This window comes from Alosa alosa, chromosome 20 (genome assembly GCF_017589495.1).
Source record: "Alosa alosa isolate M-15738 ecotype Scorff River chromosome 20, AALO_Geno_1.1, whole genome shotgun sequence".
NCBI lineage: Eukaryota > Metazoa > Chordata > Actinopteri > Clupeiformes > Clupeidae > Alosa > Alosa alosa.
The window spans coordinates 18597324-18615032 of NC_063208.1; the positions used below are offsets into that span (position 1 = coordinate 18597324).

At 39.9% G+C, this 17709-nt stretch overlaps 2 protein-coding genes and 1 long non-coding RNA gene across 4 annotated transcripts in view; all 3 read left to right on the forward strand.

The window, feature by feature from the left end:
- The first annotated feature begins 722 nt into the window (after window positions 1–722).
- Window positions 723–1592, forward strand: LOC125284864. 2 transcript variants are annotated; one of them, XR_007191951.1, is made up of 5 exons: window positions 723–868; window positions 969–1077; window positions 1167–1229; window positions 1356–1388; window positions 1510–1592. It is a non-coding gene; the product is annotated as an uncharacterized LOC125284864 (long non-coding RNA). The 2 variants fall into 2 exon arrangements; XR_007191950.1 differs by having other exon boundaries at window positions 723–1077.
- Window positions 1593–1851: 259 nt separating this feature from the next.
- Window positions 1852–4117, forward strand: LOC125285682 (alpha-tectorin-like). Its single transcript, XM_048230223.1, has 3 exons — window positions 1852–1971; window positions 3244–3621; window positions 3857–4117. Exons 1-3 carry the CDS (start codon window positions 1852–1854, stop codon window positions 4115–4117), a joined length of 759 nt encoding a protein of 252 aa, XP_048086180.1.
- Window positions 4118–17203: 13086 nt separating this feature from the next.
- The window catches only part of eppk1 (epiplakin 1), a 10596-nt gene continuing 10090 nt past the window's right edge, over window positions 17204–17709 (forward strand). The window contains exon 1 of the mRNA XM_048229003.1: window positions 17204–17267. The gene's annotated coding sequence lies outside the window, so the exon portion shown is untranslated. The remainder of the gene's footprint in view (window positions 17268–17709) is intronic.

Below are 17709 nucleotides of genomic sequence, written 5' to 3' on the forward strand. Positions count from 1 at the left end.
TGACTGGATTTTGTATACAAAACATAGTGAAAACTGTCAAGGTCCTCTCCCTTGCTAAAGAGCTAAATGGTTTAGTCCTACCAACGATAGTCTATCTTTTGTTTATTTAGTTGAGCATCGCCATAGTAGTGGACCGCTAATTGCTTGCTGGTGCAATGTATTCAAAGAAAAGCCAAGCCAGGTTACCAAAAAAACAAAGGCCGAAACAGGAAAAATAGGACATCAAAATGAGGGGGAAACAACTAATAAACTTCTTTCCAAAGAAAGGTGAGCACAAACGCCAAAACACGAAATCCCATAGTGTTTGCTTGAATAGGCTATCTCAATCATTATAGTGCTAAACCAACTGAGAGACAACCCATTGAAATAAGGAAAATACTGTACACTTTCATAGGTTAGGCCATCACTTTCCATCACAGTCACTCCATCACTTTCAGAAAGACTGCATGGGCCAGCTTGATTCCCTGTCCTGTTGTAGGGAGGATTTTTTTTTCTCCCTTTCTGTTTTTAAATTAGTCTTAACTTTTTTTTTTTACTCAAGTAACGGATGGATTTTTTGATGTAGTAAGTACAATACTTCACTCAAAATGTAATCAAGTAAAATGTAAAATACCAATTTTATAAACTACTTAAAAATACAAAATACACAGAAAAACTACTCAATACAGTAACGCGGAGTAAATGTATTTCGTTTACTTTCCACCTCTGGTAGTAGGCTATACACAGCTGCCATACTGGCTTTACAAACTAAGCCCATGCATTTCTATGGATGCTGTGTCTCCCCATTAGAAATTCTCTGGGCTACAATACAAAAACCAAGTCAAAAGCTGGGCCAAATATCCAGTCAAGAAAATCTGGTTGTGTACAGGTGACTGATTGCTGCAATACTATCAATAATAGTTTTCTCTGTATGGAAATACTGCTTTGTTCTACTACTGGCTCACAAAAACTTTGTTCTCTTAACGTAGATTCATACACCAAAGCTATGGAAAAATGTCAGCGGCTGATGGACACTTCTTGCATTGAGGTGGAAGAAGATGCGAGTGTCCACAAAAGGCAGTGCAGGGTCACGGGATGGTAAGACCTCTTAAATACAGACTACATTATTTACACAATTCAAATATTCTTTTTGCAATCAGTGCAGATTGTATGGTCTTTTATTTCAGATGAATCCGTTCCGCAAGCAAGAAAGCATTCCAGGATGGTGCGTGTGCCTGGAAGCCCTGTCTGTAAGTTAACATTTATACATGTATTTAAGAAACCAGTTGAGTCATATTTCCTACCATGGAACTACTGACAAGACTACTGATCATGCGACTGTTCTGATGTATTTGTCTCTTCCTGCCTTTTTTTAGGTCAGCAGATGTCACTGCCTCCACCACCTGCATGTGAGTTTTTCTTTTTAGCGATTGTTTAATGTAACAGCATAGGTTTATCTTTTGCAAATGTCATGTGCAAGAAACCTACCATAAATTAACTGACCAATATTCATAATTACTTTCTTTTTAGATGAGTCAACACCACACAGGCAACCAGCTCATTGCCCAGAGCTGGATGGGTCTATTATAACGCCTGCCACTTCATCTTGGGACTCAGTTGAAGGTACAGTGTCTTTTGAATTTTCCATTTCCAAGTACAATTTCATGACAAGGAACTTGAGAGTAACTAACTTTCTTTTTTTTTTGTAAACAGCACAAATGACTCATCACACAGAGGGAGGTGGCCATGGAGACGGAAGTAAGAGGTAAGAAGACTCACTTAATTTGTTCACATATGCAGGTATATAATGCATTTAACAACTACAACTAACACCATCCATTTTTCTATAGCAATAAGGACAACCATTACCGCATGGCACAGCGAATGGACGCATTTGAGGAGAAGATGGATGAGCTGCTCATGCTCTTAAGGAGCTACCAGTCACCTCCCTCTGCTCCAGTCGATGACCTATTGCTGTTGTCCTGCTCGACAGTCACTGAGCTGCAGGAGAGGAGGAACAAAATGCCCTCCCTCCAGGACTTGTACTCTGGGACCTAAGCGGGCAGAGACCATCACCAAAGACTCCACATATCCTGCACACACACTCTTTAACTTCCTCCCCTCTGGCAGGCGCTACAGATCCCTGCACACAAAAACAGTCAGACACAAGAACAACTCTTTTCCCAATGTCGTCACTCTCCTGAACTGCAGATAAGTGGGGTCATCCCCACTTTGACCATTCACCTGCACATTACATACTTTATCATTCCAATATGTGTCTTGCACACTACATTTGCACTATTACTTTGCACTCTACATCACACTCCATGTGTACTTATATTGGTATTATGTCTTATTTCTATAGTTGTTTTGTATATTGTGTTGGTATCTGCCACAATGTATATTGTTGTCTCTATTGTACAGTATGTCTGTCTATTTGTTGAATGTATAGAGCACCTACCAAAGTCAAATTCCTTGTTAGTATACATGGGTAACATGGAGTCTGATGTTTATATATATTTTTATATATATACCTTTTGTATTTTGATTATTTTATATTAAAGTTATAAATCCCATAAATTTTGCCTGTTCATTAATTCCTGTAAATATATAATAATGCATTCCTGCTCATGCAGTTTAGAGTAGTTTAAAGTAATAATGAAATTGGTATGCAAATTGCAATGTTAGGGGAAGGTTCCCTAAAGGTTGCAACTTAGGGAAGCATATGAACGTTCCTAAATGTTGCAACGATTTAGGAAGTTATGGGAAGGTCTATGAAGGTTGCAACGGTTAGGGAACGTTAGGGGAAGGTTCTCTAAAGGTTGCAACCTTTAGATAACGTTAGGGGAACGTTCAGGGAACGTTTTATATAACCAAGAAACCAAGAACCAAAACTTACTCAAAAAATAACCTTCAGGGAACGTTTGGGAACCAAAAACTAACGTTCCCGAAACCAAAAACTATGGTTCCCAGAACGTTCTGGTTGAAACATTCAAAACCAATGCATACACTTTGAAATAAAAATGAATCAGACATTAGCGTAATGCTTTACAAAATGTCAACATTAACGCAAATGCCTTTTTTTGTGCAGTTGAAATGGTTTATAGGAGTATGAATGCATACATTTTGTACACATTCATACATTCTGCCATACATTACATTCATACATACAGACTTGCATACATTCTGCCATGTTCATCCATACTTGATGTTGAATAACCACTAAATTCCTGTTTGTTTTTATCTTCATGTTTTGATGTCCAGATTGGCGAGTCTGTCATTAACGAGGACTGCAGTGAAAGTTACACATGCCTGGGCTCTAGTGTAGTGAAACAGGAGAGCATCAGGTGTAAGAGTGATGAGGTCTGCAAAGTGATGAATGGTATCAAGTCTTGCTACCTCCAGCAGTGCTCCATTACAGCCAGTGGAGGCGTTTCCCTGTTTGATGGGACACGAGGCTCCATAGACACAGAGGGAACCTATGAGTTGGTCAAGCTCTGCAGTGACAGTCTGGTGGCAGACTTTTTCAGAGTGTTAGTGGTCTTCCAGACATGTAAGGGAAGGGGCCAGAATTGTATCACAATGGTGTATGTCTTCTTCAATAAGTATGTCATCACTGTTACCAGCCAGCAAGAGACCTGGGTGAGACACATTCAATTGAAATAACATCAATAATACTGACATTAACATTTTCATGGACAGCCATTCAGCCTTATTATTCTATTGTGTATATATATATATATATATATATATATATATATATATATATATATATATATATATATATATATATATATATGTATGTATGTATGTATGTATGTATTTATTTATTTATATTTGGGAATTTTCTTGTTGACTTTCTTCTCTTGGTTTGCAGGTAAATGGCATACATGTTTCCCTGCCGCGCTCACTGAAAAATGAGATTGACATTCATGTGGCTGGCGACTCAGTGGTCATTGAGAAGAAGTCAGTCCTCCATGTGTCCTACAACTTCTCGCATGATGTCACTATAACGGTGGGCGAAGCTGTGGCCAGTCATGTGTGTGGTGCCTGTGGTAGGCTCAATGCCAATGGTGAGCTCATGCTAAAGAGCCACAGTAGTGAGGACCTAATCAATTCAATGGCAGAAGAAGAGTGATTTTCCAGTTTGGTGAGTGAGTCGTACCTGTTAATACAAAATACTTTCTTACTCTGCTTAACAAGCGAAGTTAAAAACTGTTTCTTCTTTTCTTTTCTGTTTGTAGTTGTCAGCAAAGACCATGAACAGTACACTATTATTATTCATTGAAAAAAGGAAACAACCTGAGAATGTTAAGAGATTGTTTTATGGTGATTGCCATGGTTTTAGCAGTAGCGACAAAGGAATGCCAGTAAAGTCAATTTCAACAAAAAATCATTGCTGTATGTAGATCTGCATGATTGCGGCCTGTGGCCATACTGGTGATAGTATGGAACCACCATTCACACACACACGCACACATACACATACACACACACACACACACACACTAACACACACAGAGACACCTAACATTTTACTCACATATTTTAGTAAATGTGGATGTTCCCAGAATAAGCTAAATTAGATGTACCGCATAGCGGTACAAAATATGATCGCTCATCCTGTCCCGCTTGACAATTTGTCTCATCTCCTACTCCAGTTTATTGCACACCATTATTTTGTCATTTTGAATAGACACGGCGTGTTTGTTGGTGTGTTGTTGCAAAATCTGCGGAATCATTTTATGCAAGCAAACTGCACACAGGAAGCCTTAATTGTTGATGCCGGACATGATAATCATCCAAACATCTTGCATTTTGACCGTGGTGATTGATTCAGTGCTGCCAAAACTCCGCTACACCCTCAGTCTCTGGTCCCACCCTGGTCTTGTGCTGTGCTGTGTAAGCGGGGTAGTAGAGCAGAGAAAGCCAATGTGTGCTGCTTTTATTGATATACTGTATGTAACGATACATGCATTAGGCCTACTAATCCAAACAATGTCAAACTTGGCACTGCGAAAAACATTTTACAAAGCAGCTGACAGGGCCACCAAGGACTGTAAGTGAGTCAACAGCAGAAAACCCTAATTAGCAAGCAGAAATGTCCTAGCCTGGTGTTTAGAGTGTATCGTCAGGTACCTATATCTTCCATCAGCAAACCATCCCAAACATTAGTGTTGTGGCTAACTACAGTAACTTAGCTCCTGTCAGTATGGTCAGAACACAGTGGGATGACGAAATAGACAATTACAGTGCTGTTATCAATTTACTCAGTATAACCGTGTTTATGTTTCACAACTATACTAACAAATTAGCCTCCATCACTCAACTTATGCAAACGTTAAACAATATTTTACCTATGGATATAACATCAAGCTGGTGATAGATTAGTAGTCTAGCCTACCTGCAGTAAAAAACAAGCATGTCCGATAAACATTCACAGGTTTATTTAAGAAACAGGAATCTAATTTCACCTGAAAATCATCCTACCATGAATACACAGGCCACAATTCGGAAGTGAAGTGGAGTAATGACTGTGTCCTACAGCAGCCATAATGTAAAACAGAATGTGAGTGTATGTAGCTTTTATGCCAACACCAATACTGGAAATCAGAATGTGAGTGTGTGTAGCCTGTGTGACAGTGTGTGATGTGTGTGAGAGAGAGAACTTGTTTGTGTGTAAGAAACTCCCTCTCTTTACCCTCTGCCAGCAACCCTTCAGCTGTCAACACAACCATCCCTGTTTTGTGGAAAAGATGGATATTTGAAAAAGTCTAGTGGGGTCAATTTGTGGGAAAGTAATTTGTTATACATGCCCACCAAATTTCATGTACCCCGGTGTTTAAGCAACTAAAGAGATGGAGATTTGAGTGTCCCATTATTTGATGGTATCGTTGACCAAAAATTCAGGAAGGATTTGACGGGGAAAAAAAAAGTTTGACAATCACCTACCATGAAGCTTTAGATGATAGCACAAACCAGGGCAAGAAGGTCATAATAAACCAGACAAAGTGGGGGATAGGATTAGGTCAGTTTGGTCAGTGGCCCCCGGGGATGAAACAAAATTTTTCCATAAAAGTCTAGTGGGGCTACATACCCACCAAATTTCATGTGCACCGGTGTCCCGGGTATCGTTGACCAAAAATTCAGGAAGTAGATGACGGGGGCATTGAAAAAAAACTTTGACCCAATCAAAAATTATATGACAAATTTCATGTGCGTGTCCCGGTCGGACCAAAAATTTAGATGACGGGGGACAATCATTATATGCGTCATAAATACGTTTAGTTTGCAGTTTGCCCCTTATCATGTTCAAGCCTGCCCTGTTGGTAAATGTTTTTAAATGACACAATCCTTCAAAGATGTGCATCCCAAAGACCTTTCTTTATGCATGAACAGTTTTGTCATTGTTTATTGATTTATATATAAACACATCTTCAACTGTTTCCCATTCTTTACATAAGCATATTTACATTTACAATACTGTAGTACCTTTTCCACTAAATTTCAGTCACAATAATTTCTAGTACAGATTTTTAATCCCTGGCAGGTGTGTCCCTTTCTGCTATATTATGATTAGTTTGGGAGACCATGTATGCGTTTCCAACTTTTGCTATTTCTTGGCCTAATTTTTGAGAAAAGTCACTCTTAAAGGTGTAGGTTTTTGAACATTCTAAGTTCCGCAACAATTGAAGGTTCTAAAATTCTATGTTGAATTCAATGAACCCAGATATTCTTTAGAATGTTAATTTCCCAACATTCCCGTCACACCGGTGTGACGGTACTCCTTTAAGGGTTAAAATACACTGTGTCTGGCACCTGTATGTCCATAGTCTTTGAGCCTTTCTTACCCAGCAGATGGAACCAACACACTCATGTCTGTCTTCAATTCACAGCCCCCCTTGTGAGATGGATGCAGAAGATAGGGTAAGACAGGGTATATACACAAAAAAGGGCATGATATTACACAACTTAATAAGGAGAACCTAAATAGACATGGGGAGTCATGAGGACCCAGCAATTGGAAGAATTCTTGCTGGAGTAGGGAATCAGTCAAAGACTGTCAAAGACAGGACTGGACAGATTGGGGTCTGAGAGCATAGTCTGTGTTGCTGTGCTAAGGCCTAAGCAAGTCCCTGACTCCCAGACTGACACTAGAGATGGCTGATGCTGTTTTGACGGGTACAGAGCAGATACAATAAAGGAGATTTCTCATTTTATCCTGTCTTATGTTTTACTCATTGTTATTTTAGGTCATTCTTCCTGCTGTATTTTCTAACCGCTCTAACTCTCATGAACAAGTTAACCTTGGGCACAGGTCCTAAATCTACTGTTTGAAACCTGGAGGACTCCCATGCTCCCCCAAATACCAAATCACTGTGAGACTGTTTACAACTAAAATCACTCAGTTCTAAGACTCAGTAGACAGAATAGAATCAGTTAACAATTTAATTAGTAAAGGAACGGCTTGGATACATGCATGATAAAGAGTCCTGAATAGGTAACAGTCTTTGGCGTAGGCCCCGTCTCGGATCCGTCCAGCGATGAGCAGATCTGCAGATCTTGTTTCCTGCCGATGGATGAAGGCAGGGGCGGGGAGCCCCCCCCCCCACGACAAGACGGGGACCAACTGGTGGCGGTGGCTGAGAAGCAGAAGAAGTGCTAGGTGGAACAGATTTAAAGTGCCCACTGAATTCCTAGGCTAGCGCTGATTGAATGAGTGAATTATCAGATTGCAGGGCTTTCCCGAAAATAAGGCAAAGCTAAGATTGGCTCCATGAAAGCATGGGAGGAGTAAAGGCTACACTACGAGTCTTTCTAGTAGAAATTTCGCTGAAGCTATATAATTTCTTTGAACTATACCTGATATTTCAAATTGTAATCCATTTTGTTTCCTTACCGGTATGCATACACTTACAAAAATGAAATGTTTGCGGCAGATTTGCAGCAAACTTGTGGGTGATTTGTGGGAAAGAAATTAGTTCACTAGAAAATATTGCCAGACGTTTGCCAATGTTGGCCACTAGAGGCAAACTTCCAGCAAATTTCTGGCAACAATGAGAAGTTTGCTAGCCTAGAAATCTAGACGCGCCCCTAGCGGCAGCAAATTACATTTGCTGCCAGGGCTAGTCTAGCAACTCTCCGTTGGCTTGTGAGCTCCAGAAATCGAAACTTAATCAGGGCATTGAAATCGTGTATAGAGTCGTTTGGTGGGCTTAACATAATGATTGATGGCAGAGTTGCAACGATTTGGCTTGAATTCCCTGCTACTTGAAAACAAATATCCTATTAAGGCCCCATTGGCGTGCAGAGGGAATTTGAAAGACAACTGATTATCCCGCCCCTCGGACTGAGCACTGCGAACGGTGAGTGCCCAGACCCTACATTTTAATGTGGGTCTGGCTCGCCAGGCTAGAAGTTTGCCACTAGTGGCAAATGTGTTTACCAGTGATTTGCCACCACACTTTAGCCTAGAAATCTAGACGCACCCTAGCGGCAGCAAATTTAATTTGCAGCCAGGGTAGTCTAGCAACTCTCTGTTGGCATGCGAGCTGGAAAAATTAAACTTCTATCAAGCCAATCACATCGTGTATAGAGTCAGCGACGGTTCCACGTGAATTCCCTGCTATTTGAAAACAAAGAAGATGGATGCTGTTGCTGACGAACAACGGTCTTTGAATCGCGACTCGAGTTAAGCTTTTTTTAAATTGGCAAAAGTTTGATCAACTAGTGAACTAGCCCTGCTGTTGGGAAAATGCATGGGACTCATAAGTTGTATCGCTATCCTATTGCGTGCAGAGGAAATTTGAAAGACAACCGCTTATCTCGCCTCTCGCATTGAGCAGTGCCAATGGATAGTTCCCAGACCCTACATCTTGATGTGGGTGAAGCAGGCTAACCACACTTAGCCAATAATGGCAAGCTACCAGTAACTGTGGTGTCAAATCCACATTAAATAATACAACATCAAAAGAAGTCCGCACACTGTGGATGTATACTGCAGATGATGGCTTTAATGCACTCCGGAGCATTAGTTAGTGAAGCAAGTAAGTAAGTGAAAGCAAAGTAAGAAAGTGAGCAGTGAGCAAAGTGAGCAAAGTAAGCTCAGTAAGCTAACATCCTCTGGCTGTTGTCCAGCCTTTATACCCCTTCAAGTCATCCCAGACAAGACCCTCTATGTTTACAGACAACTGACCAAGTAATGGTACTTCACCTTTGCCCTCTCATCCTGTTATTCCCCCATTCTTTAGGTTTTGATCACATTTCCTGGCGCCAAACCTTATTGATGACCCTGTCAGCCAGATCTGCTCTTTCCCTTAAACCAGTCTTCCTTTCCCACACTGAACATACTACAGAGTTCAGTTTCACAAAACAGTGATATTACACAGAATGAAGATACTACATAAAAGATATAAACTAAAGGATATATGTCAATAAAAGTCACGACATAACCTTCTGGTGAAACAACCTAATTTGCATATAGCATAATATTCCTGCAAATTTTGTGCAACATTGGCAAAACTTTTTGCCAGAAAATTTGCATGTGAAGACATGACCTTGCTGAAAATTTACGGCAACTGTTCGCCAGAAACCTGAAATTTCTGTAAGGGTAATTATTGAGATTATTCTTTGAAACAAATGTTTTCTAAGTGGCTTTGAACAAAAGCATATTCCAAACACATGGACTGTATAACAGCTTTGGTAAAGTTTACTTTCATTTTCATTAGGCTTTAACTTCTGACCCAGACAACCATATAAATTTATTCTGTCCTATTCTACTGATGTGTTCTGAATGATAACTAAACTTTTATGCATGCACAAAGGGCAATGCTGCGATAAAAGTGCTAGTTAATCTGCCTTCAAAGTGTAGTTTCATGTGAAGGATTACGTATTTTAGTTTGCAGTTTCCCCCTTATCATGTTCAAGCCTGCCCTGTTCACAACCTGGTTTGGAAGATGTGGATCCCAAAGACCTTTCTTTATGCATGGTCAGTTTTGTCATTGTTTTATATTGAATGATACATACATATTCAACTGTTTTACATTCTTTACATATATATTTATGTTCATATTTACATTTAAAATGCTGTAGTACCTTTTTCACTGAATTTCGGTTACAATAATTTCTATGACTACAGATTTTGTATCCTTTGTGTCCTTTTCTGGTATATTATGGTTAATTTTGGAGGCCATGCGTTTCCAACTTTTGCTATTTCTGATTTCAATTCACAGCCCCCCTTGTGAGATGGATGCAGAAGATAGGGTAAGACAGGGTAGGCCTATATATTAGGGATATACACAAAAATATTACACAACTTAATAAGGAGAAATAGACATGGGGCGTCATGAGGACCCAGCAATTGGAAGAATTCTTGCTGGAGTAGGGAATCAGTCAAAGACTGTCAAAGACAGGACTGGACAGATTGGGGTCTGAGAGCACGGTCTGTGTTGCTGTGCTAAGGCCTAAGCAAGTCCCTAGACTGACACTAGAGATGGCTGATGCTGTTTTGACGGGTACAGAGCAGATACAATAAAGGAGATTTCTCATTTTATCCTGTCTTATGTTTTACTCATTGTTATTTTAGGTCATTCTTCCCTCTTATACCTCTTATAGGTGTACAGAGTATACGGAGGGCTACCCATCCCTTCCACATTGTGTCTTTTGTGTAGTTCACACACAAGTGTTGTTCAAACTTTGGAAACTGAAATCTTTTTATTTTTTTGGAAACCTAAATGAGTGTCAGACCTCCTTTTTATGTTGCAGTGTCACCATACCTTCCTCCCAGTCTTTTTTGCATTTGTTCCTGTTATTGTTTTAAACACACATTGAAAACTTAATAACAATTCTATTGAAAACCTAACATGTATCAGTCATCCTTTTCATGCCTAGTCTCACCAGCTGGCTGAAATATAAGTTAAAAGTATTTTATTGAAATAGTTGATTGCTTATTGAGTTACAAGTGTGTTATTGAAACAGTGGGTATCTTATCTTGCAGTATTAATCAAATTCTTCACATTTACGTTGTTATTCTTATTTAGCCTATGTGTTTTTGACATGTTGATGGCTTAGTCTTAAAATGTTACCAAGGCTGTGTGGTGGCCACCTATATGCTATTTCTCTAAAATAACTGAACAGATTTAACGCATTGATCAAACTTTTTAAAATGTTGTTAGCCTACTGAATGACATTCATATATTTATATATTTGATAGACTTTTATTGCTAGTCTTACAATGATCAAAGTTGTGTGTGGTAGGGGGGGGGGCATCTTCATCTCATCAAACGAACTGAAAAGGACACTGGATCTAATGTCCACACAAAAAGGATACAAAATGCATAGCCTACGTTTTGACAATGTACGTAAAGTATATGTAGCGTGATCCAGGCAAATGTAGGAATCCAATAACAGCTCATGTCCAGCAAGAAAACAAACGTTCAATGTTAGAACTACCAAAGAACATATTTTAGATCGATGTTGCAAACTAATTATACTCGCAATATATAATTGACACTATAATGTAAGCATGCTAACACGTAATAACACTCGTTTTTGGTTTGTTGTAATGTTTGCCGTTCAATAAGGCACTCGCTGCTGTCTATCCCATTGAAATATCACGAGAACGCAAAGAGCTGTTTGGAACTGTTGAAGAAAGATGGTTGATTACGAAGATACTTCATGAGAGGCCATTTCCTGTCCCTGGAAATTTATGCAAATAGGGTAGCAGTACACGCCCCCGCACATTTATGCAGTGATCAGGCTCTCTTTTTAACATTGAGGTCTATGGCAGAATCCAAGAATTTCCCAGAATTTGTCCAAGCCTTATTTTTCTGAGCAATGGATGCACATTTCGGACATGGTATCATGATCTCCAAACCCTCCTCCCTATTTCAGTAGAATGTCGTGATAGTATGACCCTCCAGTCGAGAGAAAATTAATGAAGGTGTACACCAAGTTTATTTTGTACTCAGGCTTGTCTGGCGTGGAACCGAGGCGTTCAAACGTAAGTCATACGTCAGTGACACGCCCCTGTGCAGGCGGGAACTGAACCAGAGCCCGTCTCTGACTGAACTCCACTTTGCCCTCATAGACATGAACTAGGACGACCCATCTTGCTACGCATTCATTATCTTTGGTTGAAGCGTACGTGAACCATGTGACCGCGTGGCGGCGACTTCAGAGAGTGTCGCAACTCTCTTTTTCTATGGCTCTGACCGTAGGCCTATCTATTTTTTCTATATTCCACTGACGTGTTCTGAACGATAACTACACTTTCATGCATGCACTAGTTTGTCTGCCGTTGATTGAACGATTACGTATTTTACAGTTTTCAGTTTCCCCCTTATCATGTTCAAGCCTGCCATGTTGGTTTTAAATGTTTACAATGTTTGGCTGTAATATTGAGGGCAAATATGTGTCAGAGTAACTGGATGGAACTTGTCTAAGATGTGGGAGGGTGCTGGGGGGATGTGTCAGCAGCATACACAAAAAAAAGCTGAAGGAGAGTTTGGGAACGCTGAACAATAGAGGGAAGGAAAGTTAGGGCATGTGTTTATTCTATGCCTGTAGACAGAACCTGTCTTCCCCTCATCGCTGGAATCCACCACTCACAGTGGCTGAACTAAGTAGCACTGAAAGCTGAAGTCAAGAAGCTCAATGCACATGAAGGAATCATTTGTTAATTGTTAAATAAGCCAACTTCGTTTTTAATTTCTGTAATTTGCTCTATATTCATTTGCTGGTCCTATTTTAATAGTCTACATGTTGACAGTCTGCAGCTTAAGGCATGTTGCTCATCAGCGCGTCATCAGAGGTGGGCTGTTTCTGTAGATGAGTAACAAGCAGAAAATGGTGTACGACTTCCCTGAGATGAGACTAAAACAGAAGGTGACCGTATCTCATCTCTTGGCTATGAGCCACTGGGTGTGGTTATGGTAGTGGTGGCAAAAGGTTGAGGGTAAGAATTTGAAAAGACAAAGAAAAGACCTTTCAACCCCTTCATCTGCATTAATTACAATGGGGGATTAGACAGTCAGTGCATAACTTACTCGTAAAGATAAGAGCTTGAAACACCTGTTGTTTAAACAGGCATGTGTAAAATGTCAGGACCCTCAAAAATGATTAACATATGATTATGTAGTGCCTGGTCTCAGGCTAAAGTAACCTAAATATCTTAGCATGAGGTATCCATAACTCACACGTTACTCATACACAAATAGAACAGAAAAGGCACTAAAAAACATAGCTTCTGATTCTTAAGCAGTGTTGGGCAAGTTACTTAAGTCATTTCAAAGTAATTTGTTACATTATAATATTACTGTCTCTTCATGAATTGTAAGGCATTACACTACTATTGTATTACTTTTAAGTTACTTTTACCAAAATATCTAGAAATATGGATTTGGAATTCTAAATGCAGTTTATTATGCTCAATGCAGCTCATTGCACTTCTAATGGAGGGCGATGTGGTATAACATAATGACTGAGCTAGGCTTAAGGCTAACAACAGTAGAATTCCAATAGGCAAAAGGTTGAAGTCTGGTCAATTGTGATAGAAATGCTGTAACTTTAGGCTTAGGCCTACTCATTAAAATCAACAGAGAGCCCACTACCTGTATATTTTAACCCAAAACTTGTCAAGATAGGCTACACAGTGCCGCTGCTGGCCATTTTGGTGCCCTAACTGGTGAAATACAGTATTAACCTAAGTATGTCATCATATGGCCAACTATAAAGATGTAATCTGCCTGTTCCCAGGGATGGGTAGTATTTCTGAAACATGTCCCCCCCCAAAGTCTATGGTGACTACGGCCCTGTAGAGATCTTTCGGTTTCACACAAAGTGTACTTAACTGTTCTTCATATCCTAGTTGTCTCTGATAAATTGAAAATAATGAACGTAGGATTATGTCCATCAAGTCAGTTGCAGCCAGCCACAGTCATCTTCAACCAGTAACAGGAGATACGTTCTGCTATTTTATTACAGTTGTTTGCTTAATATGTATCAAAACATAACACCACTTAGTTTCAGGTTAAAATGCATTGTAATGCGCGTTACTGAAGTTTGTACGAGTAAAATATTACCCAATAGTTTTTTTGTAATGCCTTACATTACAGCGTTACAGCAAAAAGCAATATATTACAGTAATTACATTACTTTTGTAACTCGTTACTCCCAACACTGTTTTTAAGTGACAAATATCCTGCAAATTTCACTTCCCAATAGTGGTGTTGTTACACCACTATTAAGAAAAAGCCCCCGGCCTGCCTATAAAACTTCAAGAGCAATTCTGCCAAACAGTATAAAAATTGTAAAGGGGACCTGATTGGATTGCAAATGCAGGAAAATCTGATTTTTAGACTTTTATTGCTACCACGTCTGCTGAATTCCTTTAGCTTATATGGTTTAAAGGACCATGTTAAATATAGACGTATATTATCCCCACAAAATTACATATCTTCAATGTTGATATCACAGTTCAAGTTTATTGAAGAAAGTTTGCCCATTTAGCAACTCGCCAATGCAGCTTTTTTTCACAGCAAACTAGGGAAAACAATGCAACTTGTTGGCCTACCTCATTACAGTGAAGTGAAAGACTCTGTTTACAGATATGAATCAGCATGGGCCAGTAGTACAACAATGTCTATCGACACTGCTTATGATTAGTTTCATTGTACCACTCTACAAAACTGCCATGGACAATAATTATAAAAACTACAATAAATACAAAAATGTATACACCTATTGACCCACGCAGGGAAAAGAGTCTACGGATGCTTTGTTAAATATTCTGCTCTATTGATCAAGTTTTTTTTCAACTTACACATGGGGGCACTCTATGATAACAATAATACATTGCTGTGGTCGTTATCACTATCTTATGATAAGAAAATAATGAGGACACCATACTTTCACATGCAGGAACCCTTCAACAACTTTCAGTATTGCTGAGGGGAGTGTCTTGCCAGGGGAGGGGTTGTGTGTGTGTGTGTGTGTAAAAGAGGGGAGGGGGGCAGGGTTTTTAATTTCTGTAGGCTAATTTGCTCTATATTCATTTGCTGGTCCTAATGGTCTACATCAGTGGTCGCCAATCCGTCGATCGCGATCGACCTGTAGATCTTTAGAACTTGCTCAGTAGATCCCGAGAATAACAGGAAAAATAAAAACAGTCACCAAATTCTTGCATGATCGCCAACGTTTACAGGGCCTAAAAATCAGCGCGGGATTGCGGGTATAGCGCATGATTTATTCAAGACCCGCAACTCTAGCCATCATAATGCGAGAAATTCCTGCACATATTTTACAGCGCTGTCTGATAACGTTAATCTAATAATGGAGCGGCGTGAATGCGGGACCGGACGGACCAACTTCTGACTTGAACCGAACGTAACCCCATGATGCAGACACACACACACGCACAGCACCACTTTGCAGGTGCGCTCTCTCTCTCTCGCAACAGGACTTGTCACCGCTGAAGTCAAATTATGCTAGGTGCTTCTACATCAACAGAAAAAGAAAACGAATGTTTAGCGATCAGGAACTGTCAGGAATTTGTTCTTCATTTGAAGAATGCAATCGATTACGTACGTGCACAGACAGCTGTAACAGACACGGAGCGCGTTGTAGGGATTTGGCCACATTACTTACGGTTACTTTCACTTCCTAGAGTGCGCATTCATTACGTGAAAGACGCTTCATACTAAAGCAGCGATCAAACATTATCAAATTTATCATGACGTGTTGTCACAAACACTTACTCCAATTAGAAAATCAAAACCAAAATCATGGACATGTAAATAAAGACTATGTTAAGTGTTGTTATCTCATTGATGCTTGTAGCCTATAAGGGGGTGGAGGATGTAGGCTATTTTTGACCTGAAACATTTGCCTAAATAAAAGGCCTTAAATTGGAAGTATTTTAGCTTTGATTCTCTTTTGACGCTTCATGGTAGATCTTGTCTTTGTTCAGGGCGAGGTCAGGGATCTTGGGCTCAAAAAGGTTGGGGACCACTGGTCTACATGTTGACAGTCTGCAGCTTAAGGCATGTTGCTCATCAGCGCGTCATCAGAGGTGGGCTGTTTCTGTAGATGAGTAACAAGCAGAAAATGGTGTGTGACTTCCCTTAGATGAGACTAAAACAGAAGGTGACCGTATCTCATCTCTTGGCTATGAGCCACTGGGTGTGGTCATGGTAGTGGTGACAAAAGGTTGAGGGTAAGAATTTGAAAAGACAGAGAAGACCTTTCAACCCCTTCATCTGCATTAATAACAATGGGGGATTAGACAGTCAGTGCATAACTTACTTGTAAAGATAAGAGCTTGAAACACCTGTTGTTTAAACAGGCATGTGTAAAATGTCAGGACCCTCAAACATTTTGTTACACCACTATTTAGAACAAGCCTCCGACCTGCCTATAAAACTCCAAGAGCAATTCTGCCAAACAGTAAAAATTGTAAAGGGGACCAGATTGGATTGCAAATGCAGGAAAATCTGATTTTTAGGCTTTTATTGCTACCACGTCTGCTGATCACTGCTGAATTCCTTTAGCTTATATGGTTTAAAGGACCATGTTAAATATAGACGTATATTATCCCCACAATTACATATCTTCAATGTTGATATCACAGTTCAAGTTTATTGAAGAAAGTATGCCCATTTAGCAACTCACCAATGCAACTTTATTTCACTGGGCACACTGGGGAAAGCAATGCAACTTGTTGGCCTACCTCATTATAGTGAAGTGAAAGACTCTGTTTACAGATATGAATCAGCATGGGCCAGTAGGATAACAATGTCTATCGGCACTGCTTATGATTGTAGTTTCATTGTACCACTCTACAAAACTGCCAATGACAATAATTATAAAAACTACAATAAATACAAAAATGTATACACCTACTGAAACACGCATGGAAAAGACGGATGCTTTGTTAAATATTCTGCTATTGATCAAGTTTTCATCACATCGCTGTGGCCGTTGCATCACTGTCTGATGATAGGGAAATAATGAGGACAGCATACTTTCACAGGAACCCTTCAACAACTTTCAGTTTTGCTAAAGGGAGTGTCTGGGTTTTGTGTGTGTGTGTGTGTGTGTGTGTGTGTGTGGGATGGGAGGGGGCAGGGTTGGAGTGTGGGCGTGTGAGGAGGGGCCTGCCTGCCTGACCGACTCATTTTAAAGCTAAACAGCAGAGCTGCACTGTTTGTTCTGCACTGGGGTTAAGAGAAGGAGATCTCCTGTAGCAGACAGTCCCGGTCCCCCAACCTTTGCATCTGGAGGGTTTATAGGTAGGTCACCTTCTGTCTAATGAACAAGCTTTCCCTTTCCTGACTAACACTTGAGTGCCTCACTTAGTTGTGGAACGCTTTTAGTATGTAGGGTTTACTTGTTGGCCAGTTTTTGTTGTGTATGTCAGTATGAAAAGTAGGCCTAAGACACATCTAACTTGAGCAAAGAGGTCAACAAACTTTTCTAGAAATGTATCTATGCCATGAATGACACAGTTAAGTGGTTTTTAGTGCTAGGTTTTTTTTTTGGCTTTTTTATTGTTGCAAGCACTGAGGTGTGTCGGGGCCATAAAAACTCTCAAGTGTGCAAGTGAGCACAATGCTTTTCTTTGTGAAGTCATTAATTCCACTTGTATGTATTCTCAAAATTCTTGTCAGAGTGCGTTGTTTAGCATTATAATGTGAGCCATGCTTCACCAGTACAAACAGGAAAGGAGTGTGT

What these genes read in the sequence shown, in the direction of transcription:
- LOC125285682 (XM_048230223.1), top strand. Translation starts at nt 1,852, where the DNA reads ATGGCACAGCGAATGGACGCATTTGAGGAGAAGATGGATGAGCTGCTC. An exon ending in TGCTGTTGTCCTGCTCGACA is followed by an intron (nt 1,972 to 3,243) that starts GTCACTGAGCTG and finishes TTTGATGTCCAG; the next exon opens with ATTGGCGAGTCTGTCATTAA. An exon ending in CCAGCCAGCAAGAGACCTGG is followed by an intron (nt 3,622 to 3,856) that starts GTGAGACACATT and finishes CTTGGTTTGCAG; the next exon opens with GTAAATGGCATACATGTTTC.